Source organism: Poecile atricapillus, chromosome 3 (assembly GCF_030490865.1).
Source record: "Poecile atricapillus isolate bPoeAtr1 chromosome 3, bPoeAtr1.hap1, whole genome shotgun sequence".
Lineage (NCBI taxonomy): Eukaryota > Metazoa > Chordata > Aves > Passeriformes > Paridae > Poecile > Poecile atricapillus.
Window position 1 is genome coordinate 64,199,065 of NC_081251.1, and position 16,391 is coordinate 64,215,455.

Here is a 16,391-nt window from a genome sequence, read left to right on the forward strand (position 1 = left end):
TGAGGCTCTGCATGGGGCCAGGATCCTCAAATCAATCCTGTTCCCTTGCTGTGTCCCCTGCTTCAAGGCTGAAGCACTACTACTTGGCTAGTCTCTTGTTGCTAATGTCTACTGAGTGTCTGGACTAGCACTGAAAGTGTGGTCTGGGCAGTGGCAGAGCTTTGAATTTGACGTTGTTCAGAGTGACATTGTTTCTTAAGGCAGGCCCTTGTCCTGGTTCCACATACAGCAGAGTTTTCTACGGTGTTCTTGGTCCGTAAAGCCAGGAGGTTCAGTGGGTGTTCAACTAGAGCCAAGAGGGTAGCAGTGTAAGACGGCTCCCATCCCTGACACAGTGCACTGACAGATCTGGCTCATTGCATGGCCCTGTTTGAAGAACCAGTATCTCAGAAAGTCTCTGAAGTACAGTGGTCTTCAGCTGGAAGCACTGATAAAACAGCTGTCGTACATGGCAGTGACACAAATATTTGGCAGTAAAAGTAAACTGAGACTAATCCTCATTTTGTGAAGTGTGTTATACTCTAAAATTGACAAGCATTAAGGCATGAGGCATGAAGATGGGGAGGAGACACAGCACTGTTTTAAGAGTTGCTTTGCTTAACTGCTTGGAGTGTATTGTAAGTGTGCCCCTTTACCTTCTGAGCAGGTTTGCAACATTAACAGTGAGTTACAAGTGGAGATCCAATGTCCTAAAAGGAAGGCCTAAAGTTTAATCTGGACTGCATTGGCCTCAGATAATCTTGAAAACTATGATGAAGTGAAGGAAGAAGAAAAAGAATTCTTACCATGTTCCTCAACTTTCATTTCTACTTTATTGGAGCTAGTGTAAATTCTCCCTCAAATGTGGATCTATGTCAGTTGCAGTGATGGAAACCAAAGCAGGGTATGTATAGTTGGAATTTCCAAGGGGCACTTGTCTTCCAGTTCCTGCAATTAGCAATGTAGAGCACTTTTGATTAAAAAAAAAAAAAGTTGGGGAGTACAATCTCCACTGCTGTGTGTTGTCATTTTTTCATGAGTTAGGAGATGACAGGCCTAAAGGGCAGGGATGGAATAACTATTAAAGGTCAAACACAGCCAGATTGAAATGATACTAGGCTGTTAGGAGATATCCAGCTCCTTAAGAGTGTTGTGGACGGTCTCTGTACTGTTAAAGTTGCAGATGAGAGGCGATGTCTTGTCACACACGGCTGGTCACTGCCGAGACTGGTTGTCCTTTCCAGCAGATAACAAAGTGTTGGATATGTACTGAGGAAGGTGCTGCTGTAAATACTGGGAACAGTCCGCAGGCTGGCTTTCATACCCCTTTTCAGTCTATAACTGCTGAAACTTCCTGCACAACTGCCTGTACTTTGTGCCCTCCCCCCAGGGTAATTGTGTTGATTCAAGCTACGTACGTAATATAGGGCTCGTTGTTCCAATGTCTGCAATGATTCATTTATTATCTCATCTTCAGAAGAGCTGGATTTGGCTGACTCTAGCTTCTGTTTAGCTTTGTTGGCCAAATTCAAGGAATGTATTTAAGCAGCAGTGATTGAAACACTTGATTTGTTTTCCAGAAGACATCTGGTTAGCATTGTCAAATAAAACAGGATTTAAGTAGTTAGTCATAAAGCCTCTATTATGTCTTGCTACAAGACCCTCCAGACAGGTATGTGTTTAGCCTTTGTTTTCTCAGTGCATCTGCCAGATCACTGTTCAGATGAGCAATATTAGGGTCAGACCTACTAGTCGATAATCCTGCTGAGAAGATTATAGACTTAAAATAATCTTATGTTTCATTAAAGAGCTGCAAAATAGGGGGGAGCCACTTCATATTGTCAATAGCTCTGGTTTAGGTTCGGAGAGATGTCAAGATGTCAACTCCCTACCAACTGGAAACCTTAATGAAGTAAAAGGCCATTAAAGGCTAGGAGTAGACCATATGTTTCTGAAAGGCCTTGGAGCTATAAAATCAAAAAATAGAAATCAACTTCTTTTTCATTATTTTTGATTCAATTGTCAAGTTACTATCAGAGCTTCTGCTCATGTATCCTGCTTTTTTTCCTGTTACTGAATTAATTCACTGTACATCTGTTGATGGTTTTGGCCAAATTCCATACTCCAACTGCCCTTTCTAATAAGGAATTTCAAAAAGCAAATACTCCAATGAAACAAAACAGAATTTGACCAAGAGGCTATACTGCATATGTTTGAAAGCTGGTCTTGTGCTGCAAAATTGAGCTACTTGGAAGCATCTAGGTTGCCTATTTTTAAGTTTAGTTTATATAGTGCAGTGCTGAGAGTAAAAACCTAAAGAGTGGTTATATGTAGATTGATTGCATGATACACATGAACAGTGAAAGGGTTTAAAGAAAAAAATTGTTTCAAAATAATACTGGGTTTTTTTCTTAAACTAGATGAACGTGTTTTTTTAGGAGGCTATACCTGAAGGATTATTGAACCCATTTCAGATCCATGCCTTTAGTAGAAAGAATAAATTGAAACTGTTAACTGTCTGTAGCGTTGTTAGTGCTAGGTAAAGCAACTTCTATCACAAGGAATATTGACTTTCATTTGATTTCCTTTCTGCTTTTCCTTCTCTTTCCTCTCTTAGATTTAGGATGTTATGTGCTTGTTGGCAGCATTTGAGATAGCTTTACATTTAAAATGTCCTAGGAGAAAAAACAATGAAAAATCCCTTCTAGTTTTACATTAACTGTTTTCAGTTGTCTAAGGAACATCAAATATCCATAAAAATGCTAAAGAAAAAGCATGGAGTGTTATTTTAATGCAGGCATCAAAGATAGAAAAGGAAGCAAATACACTGTTATACTTAAGACATCTTGTCACCACTAAATGCAATCGTATAAGGCACTTCCAGAAATTTAAATTAACTTGAGACAAACGGTGATAATTATTTTGAGCACTCCCTGGTGACAGCTTGTTAACAAATATAATTTGTCATGGCTGTTGCATTTTGGTGCCATTTGAAAGGTTTTCTGTAACCTAAATTGTGCAGGTCACCTGGGGAATTAAAGGTTGGTATTAAATATATTTGTTTTTTAAAAGGTCCAAGAAAAGAAGAGAATGATCAATGTGTTTGCATTTACTTGACTCTCTTAATGGTATTTTGACATTTAAGATTTCCTTTTAATTTGGATCCTTCTTAAACACTTGCATCTGATTTAGACCCTTGAAAAAAAATCTGTGCAATTGCTTTCCTTTAATGTTGCACTTCTCTGCCCAATCCTTGTACTTCTGTAAGTGTGTGCACAGCTGAGCCCTGAAGCTGCTTGGAAGGGTTGGCTTCCCAGCCTGACTGGCCTCCAGTTACCATGGCAGGACATGCTTCCCAACATTTGTGTGGGGGGGAAAATAGACCTAACATAAATACATTTGTTCACTTTCAGTAAGACTTCTTTGAAGTGCCCATGCAACATACTTCTCTGACACAGTCCAGCAGCCCTGTGTTAGGATTACCTTCATCCCCTTGGGGAGCCCAAGACATCTTTGTTTCTGGGAAACTCTGGACAGCTTCTGTCCTTAAAAGCTACCCGTGCAGCTGGGCATGTCTACTTATTCATGAGAGAAAATATGCAAAATAGTCTTTAAAAAAGTCTAACAGACCTTTCAAGTACTTACTCATCAAGTAAGACATCTTTGAAGCAAACAACTAAATTTTGCTGGTGTTTTTTTTTTTGTTTGTTTTGCCACTTGCCACTTTAAATGGTGCTTGTGGAAATACGCTGGTGCCTGTGTTCACTGTCTCTAGGCTTGTCTTGGGATTTTCTGCATGTACTGATAAAAGATATAGAAATATCAGTTTAAAACTGCATTTTGGGGCAAGGGATGGGAATAATAAGGAAGTTGGCTGGATTGACAAAGGCTGGTACTAGCCAAAGCACCAGCTTTCTCAAGCAAGATTGAGCAGTTTAGCAGAAGTTTTTTCAGCTGGGTGGCAACAGTACTCCATCTGTTGAAATCCCTGACCCGTTTAACTGGGAGTCTGAACAAAATGGTGCACTGAGTATAGCACAGCTGAAGTTCATGAACTTGCTTTGCAGTCAGCATTGGTTACAGTTCAGTTGTTACACAAGTGCATCATTGCTGTGGCTTTACAACATATTTTAAAGCTTTGATATAGAAGCAGTCTCTGTGATAGTCAAGTTCTGCAGATGATATGGGGATTTATACATTTAAAGAAAATGGGACATGATCCAAGCTGAGTGAATTTTTGGGAGGAATGTAAAGTGGTAGAGGCAAGCTGTCTGCTGCGTATTTAGATCCAGGGACAAAAATAGGTGCTGTGTTGGAGTTAAACTGAGCTGCTTTTTTTGAAGTCATGTTTAACTTGAGATATTTGTGAGAAACAAGATTGCCTTTGTACAGCTGATCTTTTATATAGTCTGTCTCATCTACACACAGAGAACTGTGCATTCTTAACCCCAGTTTACAAATGAGGGAACCATAAAAGGGCACAGAGTGAAAGGTAGTAATTTCAGTTAGATTTACTTAGCAAAGAAACCTTTGAACTGGGGTGTCTGTTTTAATTATGGTCCCAGGCATAATCATTCTCAACAAGCTCTTTATCTTGAAAAGTTACCTCCCTGAAATTCCCCGGTTAACTGCATAGTCAAGTGTTACATTGGTTTTATCCACAGTGCTGTGAGCAAGCAGAGAGGCAGCCATGCCCTTTTAAGAGGTCCTGGTTCGGTGCTCAGGGTGTGTTTTGGTATTTAGTACCAGACCATATGACAGTCCCAAACAAAGCACAGCTCTGGTTGTTACAGGTGACAACCCTTTGCCTAGCATTCCGAGTACACCATTAGGAAGCTGGAGATTTAGCCTGTGCTCGCCTCATCTTAAATGATGAAAAAACCTTAAATTTGTATCTAAATGAAAAATATTTTAACTTGCAAAAGCAAGTCATCTGTAGAAGCAAAGATATTGATATCCCTGTTAGGTTCTCTTGCCCCTTGTGGGAATGGCCTGCAGCACTGGACCCAGCACCAGCCATTGTGTGATGATGATGAGAGTTAAGGCATCTCAAGTTCTTCTTACTTGGATTTATCCTGAGACACCTTTCTGTGTGTTCATATGCTGCAAACAGTGTGTACATATCTGCTTGGACTCTGCATTTAGGAGGCACATATGTGAAATTTAGATGATGCCCTGTCTGTCTGCAGGATACAAATCCTTGACTGGATCTAACCCAAAGTGATTTGCTTGGATGCGGCAATGCAGGCTCAGAAATCCAGGTCTTCGACACCCACGCCTGTCTGTCACTTGCCCACAAGATCTTAGTTGTCTCAACTCAACTGGAGTAACAAATTCAAGGTCTCTTATCAAGTAAATTAAAATTATCTACAGTTACATTTCTTTTAAAACCAAAGGCAGTGATACTTCGATTATGAAAGTGCAGTGTCACCTATAAAGTAAGAGGTAATATAAATGTTTTGTGTTTATAAGACAAAGGTATACTGTGCTATAGTCTGTCTAGTTCTAGGTGAAATTTTGAAAAGCTACTTGTAAGACAGTGTTTGTAGTTGTGACTTAGGGAGGAACATGGTTTGGGGATATTTACAGAAGTTAACTCCAGTGTTTGAAGACTGAAAAAAAAAAAGGTTTCTGACCCTGGAGAGTAGAGTGGTTTTCCAGTGATATGTGCAGTGAATGGATAAATGTGTTTTAATATACTAGTCAGCAGATTTATTTCCGTACTTGACAGTTTAGCTGACTTGAGCAGTTAATAGCCTCTCTGTAGTGAAAAGAAGAAAAAAATAAGAAAAATAGAAAAATGCAAGTTACAGCATGAAAGGCTCTGCCAAGAAGTCTCCCAGACTTCAGCTGAGATAGTTTTTCAAGCATGCAGATGAAGCTGTCAGCTTGTCACATGTCCCTTCTTGCTAATAAGGAGACAGCAAGAGGTGGTATAAAAGTAAGTGGTGTATGTGTTGGTCTTTCCCCTTTCTACCTCTGTACTTAGGAATATTTGTTTCATCAGCTCTGGGCAGCTCTGCCAGGCAGGCAGTGATCTGCTCCTGGTCCAGCTTATGTTTTCTCTTTGGATTTTAGCAATTAGTCTTGAGTTCCAGGTCCTGTTCTTGCATACAGGGCAAATTTAGATGTTTCCAGGATAAAATTTTCCTGTCTTTTCATTGCTTGACCCATGCAATGGGATGGGTAGTTATTCCAAGCTAATTGGAGCTATTTTGATGTCTGAATAACTTTGATGCCAAGTTTCTAAGTTTATACTAGTCAATATTGTGGTAGTTTAATTCTTTAACCAGTGTCTTTGCTTGCTACTAATAAATATTTGGAAATGTGGATTTTAATTTTTTAATGTTAGGCTCTTCAGTATTTGATTGGGAGAGTGCTTGTGTGTGTGTACATGTGGATGTAGACAGCTACAGAGCTTAAAGCCTGATCCTGCTACAGTCATGTGAGCAGTGTTTGCTTACAGGAGTAATCTCAGTAATCTCATTAGGGCTAATTTAGTGAGTGATGGGTGCACTTTCAGGCCTGAGATGTGAAGGACTGGTCCAGGGTGGTGGCATAAAGCTGTGGTGTCTCTGTGCTCTTGCTGGGGCTTTGCCTGAGGCTCAGATGGGCTCTAGCCCTGGAAACTAGCACCAGGAGGCTTTCTCCTTGCAGAGAAGACGAAGCTTGTTAAAAATAACACTCTCGCCCAGTTAATTTACAATAAGAAAAAAACAAAGGACAACTTCTGAAATATAACTGAATCCATGTCCCTCTGACCAGTTCTGATTCTGACGGAGTAATGCATTTTCCTTCATATAAACTTCAAGATACTGCAACAAGTTCTATGGTAGGAAGCTCAGCAGGTACAAAATATTACCAAAGTCGGTTAAAGGAGAGGAAAAGAGCCAGTGCCTCTGGTCCCCTCCCAGGAAACCCAGCCTTCCATCTGTCGTGGCACGGTGCAGCGTGTAGGTCTGACAAGGTAAATGTTAATCCTGCTTTAGCATGGTAATACCATGCCAGACGAATTATTGAGGTATCAGTGCTGTGCCTTCTGTTCACTCCTGTGATTTGCGGCACAAATTATCATGTGAGAATATGGTTTCAGTTGCTGGAAAATCAGTAAATTGTTTCTGGGTTTGAGACTTGTTACTGTGTGTTATTGACTCAGGTACATATGGGTTCCTTGTATGAAATAGAGAGATCTGTACTGAGAGGCCTCAGAGGTATTTTCATATACTTGCCCTGAGAATCTGTCACAAAGGCTGTAAGTTTTTATATGGAGAGGTTGAGTTACTCACAACAGTGCTGAATTCAGCACCTGTGGCTCAAAACTGGTGCAGAATTGCACATGGCTGATTGAACTTTTGCTCTCAGTTTGCTGCTGCAGGTACCTGCCTGTTCCTCAGCTTATTTAGCAGGAGGGAAGGGAGCAGAGATGGGTGATGCCCAGGACATGTCCCCAGCACACTTCTGTTTGATGCCAAGATTAAGCAAAGGCTGTAATACTGCAATCCTGAGTGAATAAACAAGTGTCTGGGTGTACAGCAGAGACTTGGGCACAATTGTATTGGACACTGACAGCTTTAACACATTTGGTTTGGTCGTGTTTCCCAAAGCCTGTTCTAATAACTGTGGAAATGATGAGGGGGCCCTTAAAAGGGCTTTGACTGCATTTCCCACGCACTTCCTTCACGCTTAACTAAAACCACCCTGTGAACAGCAAAACACAAGGAAAAATTTCAGGAAAAATTCTTCAGGAAAGGTTTCACTTGTACAACGTAAGTGGAAAATCAATTATAATAGATTCTAACAACAGTCATTTTTAAGCAGTGCTTCTAATACAGAGGAAGTTCTGAAATTGAATGTATCACTAATATAGAAGGAAAACAAGAACTAATCTGTGGTTTCACCTAGCCAGAAAAGCACTTGGAGGGCAGCAGAAGGTGACAGGCAATGTCCCTGTGCACTGAGCCCCTGAAGCAATCAGGAGATGAAGGGGAGGTAGCTTCAGACTTTTGAGTTGTGGCACTACCCAGTGCAGCCACCAGTTGCAATTGCCAAGGCAGTAACACTTGCCTGATTTTCCTGGAATTAATGTTTGTGTGAGCAAAATTGGTTCATCTGGGACATAATCATATTGTTGCACATTTCAGATCGGATTCATGTGAAAATTATGACTTGGAGCTTGTCTGCAGCATGTGCTGCAGATTTGGACTGGCAAGCGTATCCTGAGGAGCGGGTGTTTGTGTCCTGCCTGATGCAGTGTCCTGGGGTTTGACCTGGAGGTTCTTTGGCAGAAGTGCAGAAACGCCATGCACAGTTCTGTATGTTGTGTAATGTGGGCAATGGCAGCCAAGAGTGTCCCTGATTCAGCTGGCCCTAATGTCTTGTCATTCTTTAAAATGAAGTTTTTTAATAACTGGAGCTGGATGGATCCTTCTGTTTCTTTGTCAGCTTCACTACAGACATCTCTGAAATAACATGCATAAGATTCATAAGAACTTTTTCACTTAGTGTACAGTGCTCTTCTCTGTTGGGGTTGTGTCTTGGGGTGACAGTTGTCTGACTAGGACAATGTAATGTTCCTCTGGGAAGAAGGGAGTCTTTCCAAGAGTAGGTATCTGGAGTATTTCCTAGAGTATCTCTTGTTTCTTCATCAGTTATTTTTTTACAAAAATAAAACCTCTATATCTGAAAAATATAAACCTGATTGCTTACAGAAGGCCATGTGCACGTCTAATAAGAGTAAGGAGATGGAGGGAAGGAGCCTTCAGCTAGAACAGTTTTTAAACAGTGGTTGCCACCCTTGGTTTGGCAGTGACAGTACCTTCAGTCAGGTGCAATGTGTGACCTTGTTGTGCTTGTAGGCTGTTGCAACATGAAGTAAAAGATACATGCCTAAAGCCTCTACTGAGGTTTGTTGGCCTTGGATGCCATCCACAGTGTGTTTCCTCCTGTGCTGCAATATGTACAGTTACGGTACATACATAGAAAATCTGTTCTTGGGGACAAACCACCTTTTTCTTGGTTTCACCTAGCAGTTTTTGGCAATTTTGGCTTCAGCAGCAGCATTGCTGCAGTAACCAGAATTCTGAAGTTACATGGATTTTGTGTTTTGGACAGTGGGAGGTTGTGAGCTTGATAAGCTGACAGGTTGTTACTGGCAGTCTGCTTGAACTTGTGATGGACTTGAGACCTTCAGCGTAGATTTCTGTAAGTTTTTGGAGCTTTTCTGGGCTTCATGAGGTGCACTATTCATCATCTTCACTTTCTTGGTTAGGAAAACAAATAAGGTCAAACAATTAATATCAGAGCGTTCATCTATCATGCTCCAGAAGAGCCTGTCACCTCTGGAAGAGTCCTGTGACAGCTCTGACTCCATAGGAGGCCCACACTGGAGCAGGCTTCTGGCCCTGGGAATCCATGGATAAACCTAGAACAGAATTGCAGGCAGGACTTCAGATCCTGTGGGGAATGCACACTGAAGCAGACTGTTCCTGAAGGATTGCACCCATGGGAGAACCACTGCTGGAGCAGTTTGTGAAGAATTGTAGCCCATGGGAAGGGCTCACATTGGAGAGTTTTTAGAGGACTGTGTCCCATAGAAGGAACTCCACACTGAGGCAGGGGAATGACCTCCCTGAGTAGGAGGTAGCAGCAGGAACAACATGATGAACTGACCATAACCCCCATTTCCCATCTCCCTGCACTGCTGAGTGGGGAGGAGGTAGAGAACTGGGAATAAAGTTAAGCCTGGGAATGAGGGGAGGAGTGGGTAGAGTGTGTTTTTTAGGATTTGCTTTACTTCTCATTATCATGCTCTTATTTTGATTGGTAATAAATTCAACTAAGTCCCCTGAATCACTGTTTTGCCTGTGGTTTTAACTGGTGCGTGATCTTTCCCTGTCCTTTTCTCAGTTCATGAGCCTTTTGTTATATTTTCTCTCTCTTACAAAGTTCTTTTCAGAGGAAGAGAGTGATAAGAGAAGCTTTGGTGGGCATCTGGCATTTAGCCCGGGTCAAACCACCACACAGTTTTTTTTTGGGACATGCAATGATGTCTGATGTCGAAGAGTTGCAGAAGTGGCCAGCAAAAACCCTAAGACTTAGTCCAAAAATGGGAGGAAAAATAACTGCATTGTTATGCACCCCTTAGGTTGTACTCATGTTTGTTTGCAGTGATTAATGATTCCTCTGAAGGTAGAAGTTGCAGTGTCTAAGCTGACAACTTAGCATGTTAACCCATGCTACAAGTTGATGCAAGTCTTTGAGCTGTCTTGTTCTGCCACAGTCCGCTTACCCTGTTCATTTGTAGGTCAAACGAACACACAACCCATCAGGTTGCTCACATCTGCAAGTGTTATGTGCTGGATCTGTCTGGATCACGGTACCAAATTTGGAACCGTGGTGGAGGAATTTGCTTTGCTGTGGTTGCTGACAGTCATTTTTTACCCCCCTCCTGAAGTAGGGCAACAGTTTGCCAGATGTGCACAATGTCAGCATGCTCACACATGTGGAACGGGTAAACACAGTTACCAGCCCCTCTGTTCCTGAGATACAGCCATTGATTTGGATCTCAAAACCCACACTGCCACTGTTGGTCCTTGAATTGAGAGAGAAGGAAAGGTTCCTGCCATACTGCCCTTTTGACACCGTAGGGATACATAGGCAAGGACCTATGTCTGGTGCTGATGGAAATGGCCGGTTGTCAGAGTGTAGGCTTGCCTCCTCAGTGTTCGTGTGCAGATACAGGGGAGTCCTTACTGATTAAATCCTCACAGATCTGTGGTTGCTGTAGGTTAGTTAACCTGTCAGCACGAGTCCTCTAGACCTCAGTGTCAGAAGCATCTGAGCATAACAGAGGACATGTATGCTGGAGATGCGCATTGTAACACCACCTAATCGTTTGCCAGGCAAAAGCCTCTCTGAAACCTTGCTCTTGGTATTGCATCTTTTCTTTTTTAAGGAGTATTCAGAAGATCAAGATAGGCAGACATGATATAATCGCAGAAAGGCCTTCTTCAGCAAGTGATGATAAAAGTACTTTGTGTTGTGATAATGCCTGTGTATTGTGCAGGAATTTCAGTTCCTTAAATGGAAATACACCAGATACTTAATTTTCTTCTTGCTTTTATCATCTTTCAACAGATTCAGATATCTGTCTTTGGAAATGTAAAGCTAACTGGTCTGATGAGTTTGGTTGCCGCATCTTGAACATTTAATTTATCCTTATGCTCTGGCGTCTGTTATTCTTTAGCACAATCACACTGAATATCAATTAGGAGGCAGGAAGACGATTGTGGAAAACTTGGTGAGGGGGATTGCCATGCTGACTGGAATTTTGGCTATTGTGAGTGGGGATACATATCTGCTCTGAGTTCTTTCTGAACTTCAGAAACTCTGTAGTATTAAACTTCATTGTGTTGTGCAGCAACACAGGACTTTGAGATAGATCCCTGTGATTTGCATTCCTCTTTCCAAAATCACAGTAAATGGTCTCTTCCACGGACAGGAAGACAAGACAAGTGGTCACTGCCAAAGTTATTTAGCAGATGGTGCTTGAGTAGTGAGCAACATCATCATTTCAAGTGTAAGGCATATAATAGATGTCTACCGGCCTGGCAAATGAGACCCCTGGAGTTACTTGCATGCATCCGTCTCCCATCCTGCAAGATGCTGCCATCTGTCAAGACACCGAGCCAGGCCTCACTTAAATAAATAAAGAAATCGATTTCCCCCTTCTTTCCAAAGCACTTGCCATCGCCTGGGTTAATACGCTATGTGTGGGCTTACGTATGTCACACATGTGAGGGAGGAGGAAATATAGATACAAATATGAGGAACGCTCCTGTGGGTTCTGTCACTTGGGACAGACAATGTTAATGCACGGTAAAACATTTTCAGAAAAACATTCAGTACTTAAATGCCATTGAACACCAAGCATAAACAGTAATGGCTCTTGCCATGATTTAACCTCCTGTTTCTCTTTCTTTCGGCAGAGTGTGACAAGCTGCGGCGGGATGGCTACCGGAGCTCACAGTATTACTCTCAGGGCCCCACCTTCTCATCCTCCAGTGCGATCTGTGGAAGTTACCAGGATGATTATGAAGAAATTGAACAAAAGGTAATGGTGGGAGACAAAGCATCAGAAAAAATACTTGCCTAGTGCAGTTTAATTGCCTGCAAATAAGTACACTTTTAAATTTTAAGTTAAATATACTGTTCACATAAGGCAGGATTTTTAGAGGATCACAAAGATGTTTATTTCTTTGAATTGCAGTGACAGTAGTTCAACTGACTTTCATGGTCTTTTAAAACTCTAAATTTTATCCATGCAGTGATAGAAAATTCCGACTGGCGTGTTCAGAGTGTGAAAGCAGGAAGGGGTTTGGAAATGTTCTGGAGGGAAGACCCCAGCCAGGGGTAGCTGCTAAGTGTTTACATTTAAGTAGCAGAAAGCTATTCAGGCAGCCATCAGCATACTTGAATTGTAACTTAGATAGATGCACACTTTGAATTGCTAATACAGGCAGTTACTCAGGTAGGGGCTTTGTCCTAATGCATCACAGCCTATTTATAAAGGCATCCAGAAAATGAAGATTGTCCACTAAGTTGGGTTTATTGCCTTTCCTTTTTTTAGTTTACTTCATGCTTTTCGTGCTTATATCCCCACATCTCAACTCACAGTGTGCTTACCTTAGAATCTAGAAATAAATAAAGAGAAGGAACAGCTGTTCCTTCCTGCAAGTTTTAAGGAAGGTATGAAGCCATATTGCTTTATACATCAATTTATATAGATTTCAATTACAGAACTAGCAAGCTGTTTTATTGTTCTGAAGAAGAAAAAGTCTGTTCTCCTCTCTTTATCCTGTTGGGTCTGTGGGCTCTGAAGGAAAAGCTGACTGTTGTAGTGGTCTGGGATGTTTCTGCGGGGGTGGATGGCAAGATCCACTGGAGCGTGCCTGTCTAAAGCTGAAATGCCAGAGCTCCTGGCATTTTCAAGATGGATATTCTAGAATACTTTGCCAAACCAGCTCTTGCTTCAAAAGTGGGTGTCCTTGATTGTAACACAATTTAATTTACTTGCATTGTTAGTAAACCATATGTCCTTCTGTAGTATGGACCAAATAACTCTTACCAGCAAAATGTGCAGAACCTGAGAATGCACTTTAAAGGGCACAGTGTTTTCAGTTTTATCCTCCATGGGTTTAGTCACATAATAAAAGGTGTTGTGGAATATGTAGAGTCTCTCCTCCAGGTGGTGATTGCATTTTATCTGTATATTGGCAGGGAATGTCAGAGCATCTTGTTTAGCTGTGTGTGGTATGTACTGGCAGTGAGCCGAGAATGTAAAGCACATTCATACTGTGGAATGCATTATAATGGTAATTTGCAAAACCTTGCTGAAATCAATGGAATTATGATTTCCATTGGGGAGAGTATTAACACCTTGTTTGTTGCTCTTAATGTACTGCACATAAATGCGTACATGTATGTCATCAACTTGTCCTGGCCAGTGCTGTGCAGCATATAACCATCTGCACATGTAAAACTAACATAACATTTAAAAAGTATAAATACACTATTCTTTAAACAATTTGCATGAAAGTATATAAGCGTGGGTGAGGATTCTTGGAGACTAAGAGCTGTCATCCTTTCTTGGTTAAGGGTTTTTTGAGTGTTAACATAATGTGTTACTAACAATTTCTGTGCATTCTGGAGAAAATTAATGCAACTAAGTATGCTTTAAATATAGGATATCACTTCCATTTTAAATTGGAATCGGTTCCTTTAAATATTATCGCTGAAAAGAAGATTCAGAGCTGTGGAGAAAGATAGCTGCCAAACTCACAGTCTTGGCTGTTACTGATTATCTCAGAACCTTAGCTTTAACCCTGCCACTCTTACTTCCAGCTCACAAAGACATACATTTCTTGTAAACTGTAGCATGAGTCTCCATTCATATTGCATAACTTTCTTTTGTGGAATTTTTTGATCAGAATCTCTGTTTAATTGGCACCTTCTCTTTTTTAATTTTTTTATTTAATGTTGTAAATGCTTAATCTTTCTTTAAATGAATGTTTATCACAACAGATTTCTGATCTTGAGTTATTGTCCTACTGGTAAAGAGCCAAGTAATTCTAGTAAGTCCTATGCCTTGAGGGAGTCATATTTCAGCTGTCAGGAGAGTTCTTTGGTAACAGCATGGAACTGGGGTCAAAACTTCTGTGATTCAAAATGTGAACTCCTAACCACTAGATGAAAGCCTTATAGCTTTGTTGTCTATTCAAAAGAAAAAAGCCAACATTTAAATTCTGTGCATGCAGTATTTATTTAATAATTGAAATTTGAGAACAGCAAAATAATGATGGGCGGATGAATACCTACTTACTGTTCATAAACTACTTAGTTGATATAATTGCCAACTTGCAGCAAAAAAGAGTGGGTGATATCACAAAGAAAACCAGCTTTTCCTGTTATATTTAATCTGCTTCTAAAAATGAAAACCATAGCCAGATATTTTGCTTGTCTGTCTACAGTGGAGAGAATATGAAACCATGGCTAGGTGTCGATCCACAAGCATTTTCAGGTTTTGTGGAGGTGGGTGTCTGTCAGCAGAGGGTAATAGTCACACTACCAAGCATCTTGGTTCAGTGTGTGTCTTAGAAAATATCTAAGATAAGCAGAACATGTGCTGTTCCAAAGGAAAACCACTAAGGAGAAACAGGCCCAGCTCAAAAATGAATAAACAAAATCAGAAAACATAGAAAGCTGGAGTCTCTGAGTGGAAGTTGATGTAAAATTAAATGTTTGGATCTGCCCTTGTCTTTTAATGTTGATTCTTACAAGTTAGATTAATGGAGCACTGGCCAAGCTTCAGTGTAATACTGATCCTAATTGAGTTTGTTGGTGATGAAATTGGTTTACCTGGATTTTACATCTCAGTACTGTGACCAGTCTTCTCCTTTCTTGTATCTACTACATGCTGCTGTTGGTGACACAACTTGGGAGCTGCTCCTGTCCTTCAGTATCACTCTGTTTTACCAGTGTAAAAGACGTTTTGAAATGTCACATTCAAACTCCAGTTCTCCTTATATTCTGAAATGTATGCATGTATATATTAACTGTACTTGTCTTTTGTGTGGTTTTTTTTCTTACTTCTTTTTCTTTACCTTTTTACCACTCATTCTCTTTCTTTTTGTCTCACTCAACAGTCTAGTCTGTTAGACTGCATCTCTCAGTCTTGCATTAGCGCCTGCTGTAACTTGGTTCCCTGGAACAACAAGGTACTTTGCCCACAAGTGGGACCATCCAGCTGCCCTATCTGCAGCTTGATGTTACCAGTAGCATTTAGCATATATGTAATCTTACTCTGCTCTTTGCCTTCAGTCATTACCTGGTACTTTTTTCTGCTTAGGAAAAAAAAAAAGCAATTAAAAAAGAAGAGTCCCATGCCAGGTTTGTTTCTTTTATGTTCCTCTGTACTCCTTTTTGTCTGCAGTACGTTATCCTGTATTTATGTGGTTCACAAAACTTTTTATTCCTTTTTTTGTCTATTAACATTTGCGTCCTTTGAAACCACTCCCCCAATGGACACTGTGTTTTATTTAATTGGTTGCTTTATTGTTTTTTAATTAACCAGGGAAAAACTCTACTACTTTGGAGGAATGTGTGTTTCTTGAATGATAAATGTGAACTACAGAGAATACCTACTCACAAGCATGCTGTATTGCATATATTATTTCTTTATTCTATTTATGAAAATGTTTGTGTATGCAAAACTCATGTTTTTTTACCTAAGTCATGTCATTTGGCTTATGAACTTTGCTTTGATAGTTATGCATTGGGTGAGAAAAAACACTTACTTCCCTTATTTGGAGGGATTGGGACGGGAGGAGAGTGTATTTTTGCCAGTGGTCATCTGAACTGTTAGTTATCTCTCCAATACCTTCATGCAATTGTTTAGTGTCTTAAGTGAAAACAAGTGCACTAAGTATTGATTTGAGGAGGTTGAATGCAAAACTTTACTTGGTGTTAAGAGGAGATAAAGTCGGGCACTTCAGTTTTGGAGGTGGGAATGCCTGAAAAGTCCTGAGGCGTGAGGTCTGGCAGAGCTGAAGGTACCTCTGTGTGGTGGTGTCCTCAGGTGGCCTCCCTGCCCCTCTGCTGCCGTTGCATGGCACTGCTTTTGTAAGCAGCACATGTATTTTATACCATTTATAGGGGTTTGGGTTTTTTGAATACTGTGCCATTTACTGAGTTGAAACAGCAGCTCATATTATATGAAATGCCAAAGCATAAGGAAGCGAATACAGAAAATCTTTGAACAAAGAAAAATGGTAGTACTTCACTCATCTCATACTCAGGTTGGGCTGCTGCTGTGGGAGCTGTGGATGCTGAAAGCTTACACGGGTTTAGAAAGC

General features: G+C 40.7%; 1 protein-coding gene across 4 annotated transcripts in view; it reads left to right on the top strand.

The window, feature by feature from the left end:
* NHSL1 (NHS like 1) overlaps positions 1 to 16,391 on the top strand; it is a 177,835-nt gene that overhangs the window by 131,727 nt on the left and 29,717 nt on the right. For all 4 annotated transcript variants that reach the window (XM_058836377.1, XM_058836378.1, XM_058836379.1 and 1 more), the window contains exon 3: positions 11,967 to 12,091. In XM_058836377.1, the coding sequence (XP_058692360.1) occupies positions 11,967 to 12,091 (125 nt within the window). The remainder of the gene's footprint in view (positions 1 to 11,966; positions 12,092 to 16,391) is intronic.